Genomic DNA, 13,434 nt, shown 5'->3' with positions numbered 1-13,434 from the left:
TCTGCAGAAATGCAATCTATATATATTTATATATGCTATATATATGTATGTATATGTATAATAAAGAAATAAATGCACTACACTTCGCTTCAGTCGACAGAGTATTACAAAAGCCTTTGTTCACTTGATCTTTCTTCGCATTCTAAATGCAAATTATGCAGTTAGATTCGTGTTTTGGCAGGTTAGACTTAGTCTCATTTTAATTGTATAAATCAGGCGTTAGTTGACCTAAGCCCCAACACCCTCAAGCTATGAAAAATCAAAGCTGATGCCATTCAGCACTCATAATCTCTACAATATTTGATCAAGTGCAAATTGTCTTTGTTCCGTTGCATTATCTGTCAATAAAAATATTGTAGAGCCACATCAGCTTAGACGCACTGATAAGCACTAGGAAACAAGCAAAAGTACAAGTGGAAAATTACAGCGAATAGTCTACGATTGTTAGATACTCTATACTCAAATTACTATAGAAATTTAGTTCATTCCGAATGAGTCAGAAAATATAGATTTATATCTCTTTTGGTAAGGAAATGAATTGTTTAGTTAATCAGCCCAATTTTAATTTTAAGCAACCTGGCCAATCACATGATCTGATCTACTTGATACGTATGGTATATTTATTTATTTTCTACGAGAGATTTTATGATTCTATGAGTATACCTTAGCTCGTCTTTCGGCAAGAAGGGTATAATAAAAACAATTTTGATTTCTGGCAAAGCCCGCAGCAGATAGAGCAATACGTGTTTATTAATGCATATGAGTACGTACGTCCGTCTTTGCCTTGATTTACTTTTCGCGTCAATATTTGCCCTCCATAAACAGCTGAGCTGCCGCCTGAAAAGTGTGCAAAGCGAGCGTTAAATTCACACCCCTAAATTGGCGTTTAGCTGAGCTAGACTAAGTGCTTCATAATATTCAAATCGAATATATACATATATATATATATATTTGCACATCTATATGTATATATAGATAACATTGATCTGGCCTTTTCTCGCCCTCTGTTGACACAGCATTCAGAGATGAGTTTCCATTCGTGTGCCTAATCGATTGGGGCGTGTCTTTAAAGCGATACTGACGCTTGGAGATAAGCCTCAAAAAATATATTTTGGGTGAATTTCCTCTATTGCTTGGTGTAGGGTATTGGGTCTAGGTATTACTGAACTCATAAACTAATGATTTTAATATGAACTGAGGAGAGGTAAATCAGAGAGCCGATTGATTCAAACAGGCAATAGACCTTGCTAATGATATCTTTCGGTCTCGCAATGCCGATATATAACTTAAAACATGTTATCATTAAATATTTTGTGGCTCTCTTTAAAATCTTATCTATCTATTTTCATCAGTCTATATCAAGAAGATGTGCGAAGAGAGATGTATAGAGCGCTTGAAATAGAGAGAAACGCAAAGAAGACAGAAAGTGAAACAACTAAAGGCGGAGAGTGAAATAGAGTTTTAAGGCGAGAGTGTGAGAGTGAGAGAGAGAGAGAGAGAGAGAGACTCAGATAGTGTGCTATACATTTATGGGTAGGCAGAAAGAGAACAAAGTGCAAGTTATTAATGACATTTAGACTTTTTTTTTTTTTGTTATTTCAAGAAATCTTTGTGTGCTCCGTGCCTTTTGTTCACGACCTACTTCCGCGAGCCCAATAGCTCAATAAATACTTTTAGCAAAACTGCTCTTTACAAATATTGTTTGTTGGCGAAATGAAGAGCAGCGCTTCCATTGCAAACTTGCAACTTCTGGCAACACGAGCGAGTCTCTTTGCTCAACGCACTCTGCCTCAGGCTTAAGTAGGGCATGTAAACTGCGCTTTAGCCCGGACGTAAAACGAAATAATATTTGTTTACATTTCACAGTCGCTGGTCGCGTGTTCAATGCTCCCATGATGATGCTCGACTCCGATCACATTTGCCCAGGCAGCCGCATATATGTACATATACATGTATATTTGGATATATAATCGTTTAGTATGGAAACTGGTCGAACGATAGAACGCAGCTCGGATGAGCTCATACGCCCCGCGTGTCGCCGACTTGTGGCTGTGGGTTCAAAGTTGTGTCGTTCGAGTGGACATGTCGAAATCAGCTGATAGTCATGAGTAGCTTTGTTGAGCAGCTGATGCGTAGTACCGAAGACATGCAAGCCCAACCTGGCCAATAACTGTAAATTCACTTAACTGGGTTTTTTTTTCTTCGCAACATGCAGTTTTTGAGTGCTGCTTAGCTAAAGTCATGCGAGCATTACAGAGCTAGAATGATATCTACGAATAACTGATAATACGTAGTTCCAGTTAAATAGAAAAGAGGAAAATTTGTATATAAATATGGATAAAATATGTTAAATATATATATAAATACTTTTGTTCAATATTTTCTTATTTTGTTTTTCAATATTCTTTTGTATTTTTTAAAATCTTCGAATACCTGAAAATAACTCCAGTGTAATATTACAGATATTTTTATATATTTGCCATTTCTTTTTATTCCAATATTCATTGTCTTTTCATAGAGCTCTGTGAATTCATGTAGTGCTGAAATACTTTTACCTACAGCTAGATCTTATTGCTTATCAATGTCTGGTCATTGTTGTAATTAGCCGATAAGGAATATTTACTCACTCGTTGTGGCATAGGGCCAACGCGTGCCTCAGTTCTGGAAAGGCTCATGCAAATGTTATAGATTGATTCCCTAACTGAGTCACAGGCACACGATTATGAGTCCCCATACATAAGCATATAAACATGCATATGTGAATTATTTCTGTATGTATGTATGTGCTGTGTCATGGTCCGAAGCCAGTTGATATTTATTTTTAATTTCACAAAAATCACAATCAAAACAGAAAACGTAAATTGTTAATTTATTTATTTGTATTTATTTTTTGTATTTCATTATTTGTATTCATATGAAAATAGCGCAAGGGAGTCTCTTATCTCCGAATTTCACATAGCATCTCTCTCTCTCTCTCTCTTCCAGTTGCTGTGCTGAGAATTTCATCAGCTGTTCCGCATCGCCAGCAGCAACAATACTACGACTGTTGACTTGGGCCTAATAAAAATGCAATTGTTATGGTTCGGAAAATAGAGCATGGCCCACTGCATTGGATGTTGAACAGAACCCAAATCAAAATGAGCAACAATAGCCGATTATGATGTAATGAGAGCGAAGCAAAAGTGAAGCAGCGCTCGCCAATTGCAATTGCAAAAAGATTATACAATTTGTGAGCTTGCAACGAACTAGGACAACAGCAACAGCAGTAGCCGCAGACAGACTCTAAGAGCTGATAAATACCGGCTGGCAACAGCAACAATGCAGTCTGCAGCTGCAGCAGCAGCAACAACAGCAGCAGCAGCAACAGCAACAGAGAAGACAGCATAAATTCAAAGTCGCTGCGGTATTAATTGAGCGGCAGCGTGGGAACTACAAATCACAGCAGCAACAGCGGCAGCAGCAACAACAACAATCACAAGGAGAACAGCGACAACAAATTGCCGCTCAGCACGCTCACTGCTCTCACAGCGCTCCGAGCACAGCAGCAACTGTTGCTGGCGCTCAGCTGAGAGCGCTCGCTGCCCATATATATTTTGAGGCGTTGCGGTCGACGCACACGACAGTTGTGCTTGAAACGCTTCGTAGTGAAGATCGTGCTCGATCAACGCGCGGAAAAAGAAACGAAATCAGAAACATATACAAATTCAACAAGAAATTACAATTTGTTTAAGCAAAAATACAAAATCAAAGTAAACGCCAGAGATCCAAAGAAATTGGATTTGCATGTACGAAAAAACGAAAAAGAAATTTTTTTTAGAAATTTTTGTTCAATATCGACGACGAGCTTCGCGCGTAAATTAGCAAGCGTTTGCAAGAAACAAGCTACAATAAATTGGAAAACAAAAAAGAAGAAGAAGACGAAGAAGAAGTCGAAGAGTGCAAGGTGTAAACCAAGTGAAATTTTTGTTGGTGCATGTGTCTCAAAAAGTCACAAGAAACGCACAGAAATAAAATGCAAGAAGTGACTCTCAAACTGTAAAGTGATGTGCGTGCCACAAATACAAAAACACCAACAACAACAAATAAAACAGCTAATTGAAAAAGTAAAACAACAGACAAAAGTGTTACTAATCGACGAGCAACAACAATTGTTGGTAGCATAAAGAAATGGCCATTGATTTCCTCATCTTGGCCCTGCTGCTCATCTCGTTCGTCATCAACCTGCTGGCGCTGTGCGCATTCTGGATAACGCCGGGACTGCGCACCACAGCGAATCGCTTCACCATCAATCTGCTGATCATCAATCTGATTGGCTGCTGCATTCTGGCACCGACTCTGTTCCTCAGCGGAATCAAAAGCTTCTCCGGGCAGGAGCAACAGCTGGTTGGCCGCAATGCGGCCGGCGACAGCATTGAGTTCTACTCGAAGCCGGGCAATCATCAGCTAACCATACGCCGTCATGGCCAACTCGTGGAGCAGGACGGCATTGTGGTGCGCCGCAACATCACCACCACCAACAGCAGCAACGACAGCTCTGGCGATACCATAGAGATGATCTACAAGTGCAATGCCACGTATTGCCGCGAGCTGACCATCGATGAGCGTGGAGATGGCGGCATCGTCATCACGGAGACGGAGACTCAGGAGGATAATCTGAGTGTGCCGGTGCACAGCAGCTTCTCGCTGCCAGTGGTGCAGCTGCGTTGCTGGTCCATCGACATGACCGCCGCACTGGGCGCCCTGGCGGTGCTGCTGGTGGTCGGCGATACCTGGTGCGCGGTGACCGATCCGCTGCGCTATCACAGTCGCATCTCGGGCGTCAAGACCTGGGTGTTCATCACGCTCACCTGGGCGGTAGGCATACTGTTCGGGGCGCTGTCCGCGTTTCGTGTGCTCGACTTCGAGGCGGACACGCTGCTCAGCAGGCACCGGCGCCTGGCTGCCACCTACTTCAACATCAGCAGCACGAACAGCATCTTCGGCGTGATCTATGCCTGCGTGTACTTCATCGTCATCATCCTGCTGCCCTTCGGCTTTGTCTGCGGCATGTATTGGCGCATCTTCAGCGAGGCGCGCGGCAATGGGCTGCGCATGAGGCAGAACGGCTCCTCGCCGCTGCTGCAGAGCGCTCTCAATCTGACCAACCACGCCCAGGCCGCGCCCGCCGCGAACTACACGAACAGCCTGTGTGTGCACAGACATTCCATATCCTCGGCCAGCTCGCACGGAGGCGTCACCGGTGGCCTCCAGATGCAGATCGATCATCGGGCGCCGCGCAGCTCGCCGAGCTGTCTGCGCCGGGACTCGGCCGCCAAGGTGCTGCTGCCCACGATCTCGGACGATGGCTCCGACGTGGATGTGGAGAGCAACCATGGCGACATGCCGCTGATGAGCGTGCCCGAGCAGTCGCTGGCCGATCGCAACCAGAACATCCTGCTGACACTGCAAACAGCCAGCGGCGAGATCAAGCGGAACTACTCGGCCAGACAGCTGCCTCTGCTGGGCACGTCGTCGCAGGATCTGCGCGAGCTGCAACGCGTGCAGGGCATTCGGCAGGTGCACAGCTCGCCCAATCTGCACAAGTACACGGAGTTGCCGCAGGATCTGCTGAGCGAGGAGTGCAGCTCGCCTCACCTGCTGCACGCCCATCGCCAGCAGGAGCAGCCGCAGCTAGAGCAACACCTGCAGCAGCAGCAGCAGCAGCAGCCATTGCCGCCACAGCAGCATCATCAGCAGCAGCACACCCACTTCAGCACTGCGCGCCAACAGGCGGCAGGAGGAGGACATGCGCTGCAAATTCCCGCCATTCACGCCTCACCGAAGGCCCTCAGCTACATGAGCTCGCTGCGCCATCGGCTGAGCAACGCCAGCTCCCTGTTCAAGTATCGAGAAGAGTCGCGCGCCGCACGCATCAGCATCCTGGTCGTGGTCATGTTCGTGGTCTCCTACCTGCCCTATGGTCTGCTGGTGCTGCTGCAGTCGCGCCTGTCCGCCGCGAACTTCACCGGTTCCACTCAGCTGGCCATCTTCATGATCCTGCTGGCCAATCTCAGCTCGCCCTTCATCTTCGCCTACCGCAACAAGCGCGTGCGGCGCGGCGTCAAGCGCCTCTTCGGCCTGGACTCGGCCAGCGCACTGCAGCGTCATCCCAGCAGCAGCATGAAGACCAACGGCAACAGCACAACGGCCGCCAGTGCACCCCAGCTGCAGCGCAACAGCAGCAAGTTGTCGCAGTACAGCAGCAACAGCTGCAGGTATCTGACGCCGCAGAGCTCGCTGGCCAGCCAGTGCCAGACGGCAACACCAGTGCATACGACGCTGACGCTTCGCCCGAACAGCAGCTGCAGCACCATCATCAATTTCGGCGGCCACAACAACAACAAGGGCTCCGCGGACTCGGATGAGGTGCCCTCGCTGGAGGCAACGCCGCCACCGGCCCAGCGCCAGGCCCGGCCCAAGCTGCAGCGCGGCATCACGATCGTGGAGCACATCCATATAGCCAGCTCGCCGACCAAGTTCCAGTCGAGGCGCAATCTGCTCGACATGTTCTTTCGGGGATCCAGGAAGCTGCAGTCGGACTGCGCGCAGTCGATGCCAACGGAGGTCTAGACAAACTAGCTCTAAGTAACTACTAAACTACATAGTAAACATTGATTTGCTTGCTGAAGAATTCGCAGAACAGTATTCGTAGCTCATAAGTTTAGCAACACTAAGCCAAAAACAACAAAAACAACACAAAGAAACACAAATATTAATATTATGCTCTGCTAGAAGCTTCTCATGCCAAAAACCTAAAAGAAAATACTAAAAAATTTCACACAAATATTGAATATGCATGTGCTTGTCAAACTGTGAAAAGCAAAGGCAGACATCAGCTATAAGTACCTTGTAAAACATTTATCCAGCTAGATAACAAATTAAAATACAAAGATTGCAACAACTGTGTACAAGTCTCACAAAAAAAAAAAAAAAAAAAAAAAAAACGAGATTACAAAATTTTAAAACGGTTTTAACATATTAAGTAAATAGCTTAAATGTTATATCAAAACGGGAATCAAGCAGCCAATTTCGAGTACCTAACAAAAGAACAGCTAAACATATGAATATAGTATATATGCATATATATATGTATATACACTTGAAGAAAAAACACAGCTACACTTTTTAAGTCAATTGCTAAAGACTCTCACACAAACCACAAAAAACGACCCTTATTTATTTATTATTATTTAATTTGGTAAATATTTATTAATTAAAAACAACAAGCTTTAACAAAAGAAAAAAAAAAAATACAAAAATAAAACACAAAACATTCTGTCTAAAACCCAACGCTAAGCATTCAATTCATAAGCTAAGTAAATGTGCATAGCATATACATATATAATATATAATTGAATATTTATATATATTATATTGTATTAATATCTACTATAGATTTATATGTATACTATAGAGCCTGGCACTTAGTGCTTTATATATATATATACATATTTCATTTCTAGATATTGCAAGCGGCAGTTTTCATATTGAAAACTCGTTTCTGTTCTGTGCAATGTCTTCTTCTTCTTATGTTAGCTGTCAGACCTAAATTTTTGTATTTAATTCATAAATTCTTTTTGATTATTGTCCATTAAAGTCAATTTGCTTTTTAGTACTTCAGTCATTGCGTGCAGCTAAATACCTCATTAGTTTTAATTTCAAAGAAGAGTTATAAAAAAATTATATATATATATATATATATATATATATAGTATTATATTTGCCGCCTCAGATCGAAAGCTTTATATTGTCTAAGTTCAATTCAGTAATATAATTTCATTTTTTGTCGCCATTTGACTTGCTTACAACTAGCAAAGCCTTTTGTAACTTAAAGATACAAAACACACAGACACACACATACGCACATACACACACAAAGAATACAAATCCTCGAATTTATATTTCTAAAAATTTACATGAAACCAAAATAATGATATATTTATATGTAATATTATATAAAATTATATATCGATGTCTTGTGCATGTTCTGTATGTGTAAACATAAAAAAATTAAATAAACAGTTCCCAGACATTTAAAAAACAATTAATGTGATGCAAGGTAGAGAACGGTAGAGAGAGAGAGAAAGAGAAGAAGAGAAGATGAGGATGGCGAAAGAAATGTAAGGAAATGCATTCAAAAACTAACTAAACACGTATTAATAGTTTATAAATATATATACAAATAGTGCTATATTTTTTTCAAATGTCAAAAGCTATTTACTATTAATGTAAACGAAAAACCAAACACAAATTCGATGTGACAAATTATCTTATAAAGCTGAAAGGCAACCGAAACAAAATGAAACCAAACTAATGAAATGTAGAAAAAAAACTTACTACAGTACAATTACAAATTGGTAGCTACAACAAGACATCTATTTTATCAAGTATATTCTCGTTACGCTGCAAATTTCAAAGATGGAAAAAAAAAAAAAAAAAAAAAAAACAGAAAAGAAATATAAAATATGCTATTCCAAGAGAACAACAACTATTTAAATAAAAGAATATGTGTCTTAAAAAATAATTAATTATTGTGACTTTTTATTGGCTGGACTTTATTCGTTTTTTCATTAATTTCAATTATTTTTTCTTGCAGCCAAACTTGTTTTATCTGCGACTGCCCACGCAGTCTTCATGCACGATAGATGATATGTATGACATAATAGAGGGTATATTCAGAAGTTTGCAAGAAATGCTTTTGAAATACATCTATTTATAAAAATGATTTTCATCTAGAATCTTGGGTAGAGAGAAATACTATAAAGGGCTGATGGGCAACGCGTGTGTGAAATCTGTTTAATATTTTCAGGTACAGACTGGGAATCTAGAAATGAAATGAATCGAAAATTAATTTGGCTGTTGATAGAATACAATTTGAAAATTATTAAATTTTATTAACCTACATATATGCACACGCATTCAATAAAAATTACATTAAACATATTTAAAAACGTATCGATCGAACCTCTGCTGAAAAAAAAAAACACTTTTCAGCTTACTCGCATACAGCACAAAGAGCTCTAGAACACGAACAGGCACTTGACGACAACTGTGGACTTTAGGGAGTCGCAGCTCAACAATTCAATTGCGAATGCTGTGAATGCTTTTTCATATATGTACGTGACCATATTAATTGATACATTCAGCGGGAGCTACAAAAAGGAGAATAAAAAAGTATTAGAGTTTGCGACTCGCTTCAAATAAAATGGAAATGAGAAATGAATGAAAAAAAAAATGAAAAAAAAAACTAATATTCGCTCAGAACTTTGATTGTCACAAATGGTGGTGGTCAGCAGCTGCTGTAAATGGGGCGTTGAGTGGTGCCGAGTGGTGACAAGTGCCGCACCACGCAATAAATAATTCACAAAGCCAACGGGTTTGCCCATTTCAAGTTCAGCTCGCACTCAGGCTGCTCGTGCAACCCGGCCCCTTCATATTTGGTGGCACACGTGGGGGGCGTATGGGCGTTCTGAAATGTTTGGCAATGCGGCTTGGCGATTAATTTCAAGTTGGTTCAACACTGTCCGGCACCAATTGTACCGCAAGATAAAGATATGGGGCGTGACTAATCAGCAGGCATGCTAGCTTACCTGTGAGTCAGTCACCTCTTGGCGCCAAAGTTTGCTATCTTTGCGATTTGCTGCATAGGGGTGACAGCTCTGTACAAATAGAACACACGCACACACCTCCAATCAACATGAGCGGCGACCCCATGACCCCTACACTCAGCATCCGTCGCGCAGCTCTCAGCTCTCAGCTCTCAGCTTCAACGGATGCGTAGCTGTCACTCAGCAGTGCGGACACCATAACAAAAACCCAAACCCGAAAATGAAACAGCAGCAGCAACAACAACAACAGCAGCAGCAACTGAAAGCAAAACCAAATGTTTATTTACTTTATGATTCACTCGATTCAACTATGCGTGAAAAAATGCCGCTCTCTCACAATTTGATACATATATGGTATATATATATATATATATATATATATATATATATATATGGTGTATATACATATACATATATATGCATGTGTGGATAACAAACGAAAGCAATTTTTTCCTGCGCTCTGACATTTGCCAATTACTGAGCAAAAAATGGACTGCAAAACTGAATTTCGAGTTGGATACTTGAAATACAAAATATTTATCGAAAAAACAACGTCGATTTAATCTGCATTTTAATGAGCTCTTTGACGATGAGCAGAAGAGACGTCCAATCGCTTGGCTATTCAACAGCGAAAAGTCTACTAGCAAAACTGTTTTCCTAACGATTGAAGCATAGCTTATAAAGCAAAAAGTTGATAATTTCAAAAAATATATCAAAAACAAAAATGGAAGAATATATATAAATTTGTGTATAATTTTAAAGAATATATATATTGTGGTATATATAGATAAATATATATTTCTATAATTTTATCTTTAAATTGAAGTACTTTATAATATGATAATACAAAAAATATATGTCAAAAATTAAACGAAAATGTTAAAATATTAATAAATATTTATAAAATTTTAAAAATATTATATTATGTACTATATATATACAAAAAAAAAAAAAAAAAAAAAAAAAAAAAAAAAATATATATATATATATATATATATATATATATATATATATATATATATATATATATATATATATATATATATATATTTGTATAATTTTATCTTTACATTCAAGTTCTTTAATTTCAAACTTTTTTACCAGACCTATATCAGTTAAATTTTTACTGCGAAGCCTGGTCTTAATATCATAAATTTAGCCAGTCAATTTTTGATATGCATCAAATGTAAATAGAAAACAAGTAAGAAAGCTCTAGTCGAGACTGCTCGACTACGAGATCCCCTGAACCCTTGGAGTGCTAGCTATTTCAATAATTTTTCGCGTCTTTCAGCTTACACAAGAAACACACACACATACACAAACACATACACACACAAGCACCCACGCATAAACACGCATGGGCTGCAGTGTGCGCTTACTATGAGAACTTAATTGTTTAATAACTTTTTTTGTGGACGTACGATCTTCATGAAACTTTCAGATTATGATTATAACAAAGATATGCATATAATTGCCAAAGCACAAGTCTCTAGTATTTGAAATACGCTTTTTACAAAAGTGAGGGTGAGGGGGTGAATTTAGAGGTGGGGGGTAAATTTTAACAAAAACCGAAATTGTATAAATTGCATATAGGCATATATACAAAATTTGGAGACTCTAGCAATAAAGGTGTAGAAGATATAATTGTATAACTGGTTTTCGATAAGGTTTTTTATCGATAAAAAAAGATCGGGATGAGTTATCGAATTTTAATGATAAACTCGATATCCGCGCTGTAATTACGAACATTTTACAACAAATTTGAAGTCTCTAGCTCTTATATCTTCGGAAATCGACGCGTTCAAACATACGGACAGACGGACAGACGGACAGACAGACAGACGGACAGGGCCAAATCAACTCAGCTCGTCACCCTGATCAAGAATATATATACTTTGTGGGGTCTGCCACGCCTCCTTCTGCCTGTTACATACATTTCAACAAAACCATTATACCCTGATTTCCCATTTTCAATGGGTTCAGGGTATAAAAATATTTATATAATTTTACGAAAGAGTAGAAAAACGCTGAGTTTCTTCTCGCGGCAACTTGAGATGGAAAGTTTTTCGAACAAATAAATAAATAATGGCACGTGCGTGTCTGTGGTGAATCTTGTGACTCGATGCCCAATTCAGATCTAATATATGCCTATCTATTCAGTCAGAGGCTTCGCTCTTAGTGACTCATCGTGTTTTAAGCAATCGGCAATCGGCTCAGTTTTGGATATACATTATTCAAGAAGTTTATAGCCAATATTAAACCGTTAAGCGACAAAGTTCTTCTTAATGACTGCAAATGTTTTTTGATTTTTTTTTTTGCCCGACGGGAATTGCCTTTAAAGCCAACTTGCTTCCGTAATGTCAAATCAGCAATGCCAATAAAAGCCAAGCCTGATTTGAATAGCTGTATAATTTCAGAAAAAAAGTTAAAAATTAATAATTGAAATTATGAACCACACTAAGCGAACAAAAGACAGGTATGTAGATATACATATATATTATATTATATTTATATACATATATATTTTTATATTTAGCAAAAGTCATTAGAACAAAATTTGTTTGTTGGCACAGCGACACAGATTTTTTTTTGTTCGTACGAGCTGCCGAAAAAATAAATAAATTGAATTTAAATGCTTAAATCTGAATGAATGATCTGAGCTAATTTTTTTTGTATTTTTGTGTGTGTATTTTGTTTTGTTTTGGCGACTGTCAGGTGAGGGAATCTGCTAAAGCTTCTCGTGGGGCCGTGTGGGTGGACATGCGGCTGTCAGCTTGAGCAAATTGTCGTCGGTTAGACAAGAGGAAATCATTTTAAGCAGCGGCATGTGCACGAATCGATGGCTAAAAGTGCGTCAGAGCTGCGGCTCCAAGTTACAGCTGACAGCTAAGGATGCGACGACAGTGGCTCTCACTGTAAGTGGCTGACACCTAATACTTTGACGGGTATTCGATTGCGCAGCGAATGCATATACTCGCATGCAGATAAATGGCCCGATTGCCGCTGTTATTGGCTGTGTCAGCCTACAAGCGTTTAGGTGCTTGTGTCAATGAACCGTACGGAAGTTGTGTGTGGCAGCTGTCAAAGCGTTCAGCATAGAATCGAACGGCATAAATCACAGAAGAGGCGGCGGCAGGCGTCGTTGTCAATCTGCTAAGCATTATCATAAATCTAATGCCGCCAATTTTGGTGATTTTCAATTTGCATGTGAACTTGAGTACAGCTGGTTTTTTTCTGGCCGAGTGCGTTGACTTGGGCCTGCAGAGAAGCCTTGAGCGCACTCTTTAGTTGGTTATTGCACTGGCTGCTATCGGCGATGCGCCCACACCATGATTGATCTCTACACATATGCCATATACTATACACTAAGCATGCGCCCAACAATTGCCTTGTTTTTCCGCATTCTGGCCAACACAAAATTCATGACAGCTGGGCCAAGAGTGAAATTTCACTCCGGCTGCCAAAAACCCAATATGAAGTTGCAGACTTTATGCTGAACATATGTGCCTAGGCTCCCGATATGGGCACTCGTATTAGATATTAGTACTAGACGATATGGACTGTGCGAGAAATATGCAAATATATGGGCTGGCTTATCAGCTGGGTGGCTTATCGTTCCTGCAAATCTAACAACAGCTTGATTTAATATATTTGCTTATAAACAAACGTCGACTGCTGCCTGCTTTTGTTATTATGCGCTACTTCAGTTACCCTGTAGCTTGTGTAATTGTAGGTAAGAGAGGCTTATCGCATGTGTGTGTAGGTATGTATATAAATATTACGTATA

General features: G+C 40.1%; 1 protein-coding gene across 2 annotated transcripts in view; it reads left to right on the top strand.

Annotated features, from left to right (window-relative positions):
* LOC149270380 (uncharacterized) overlaps positions 1-6,791 on the top strand; it is a 59,451-nt gene extending 52,660 nt beyond the window's left edge. For both annotated transcript variants that reach the window (XM_089463188.1, XM_089463187.1), the window contains exon 3: positions 2,986-6,791. In XM_089463188.1, coding sequence (XP_089319314.1) covers positions 4,168-6,609 — 2,442 coding nt within the window. In that variant the 5' untranslated portion in view covers positions 2,986-4,167 and the 3' untranslated portion in view covers positions 6,610-6,791. The remainder of the gene's footprint in view (positions 1-2,985) is intronic.
* The last annotated feature ends 6,643 nt before the right edge of the window (positions 6,792-13,434 follow it).

This window comes from Drosophila arizonae, chromosome 2 (assembly GCF_054131065.1).
Source record: "Drosophila arizonae isolate 15081-1271.41 chromosome 2, UAZ_ARI_1.0, whole genome shotgun sequence".
Taxonomy (NCBI): Eukaryota; Metazoa; Arthropoda; class Insecta; order Diptera; family Drosophilidae; genus Drosophila; species Drosophila arizonae.
Note: the sequence above shows the minus strand (reverse complement) of the source record. Positions and strands in the feature narration are given on the sequence as shown.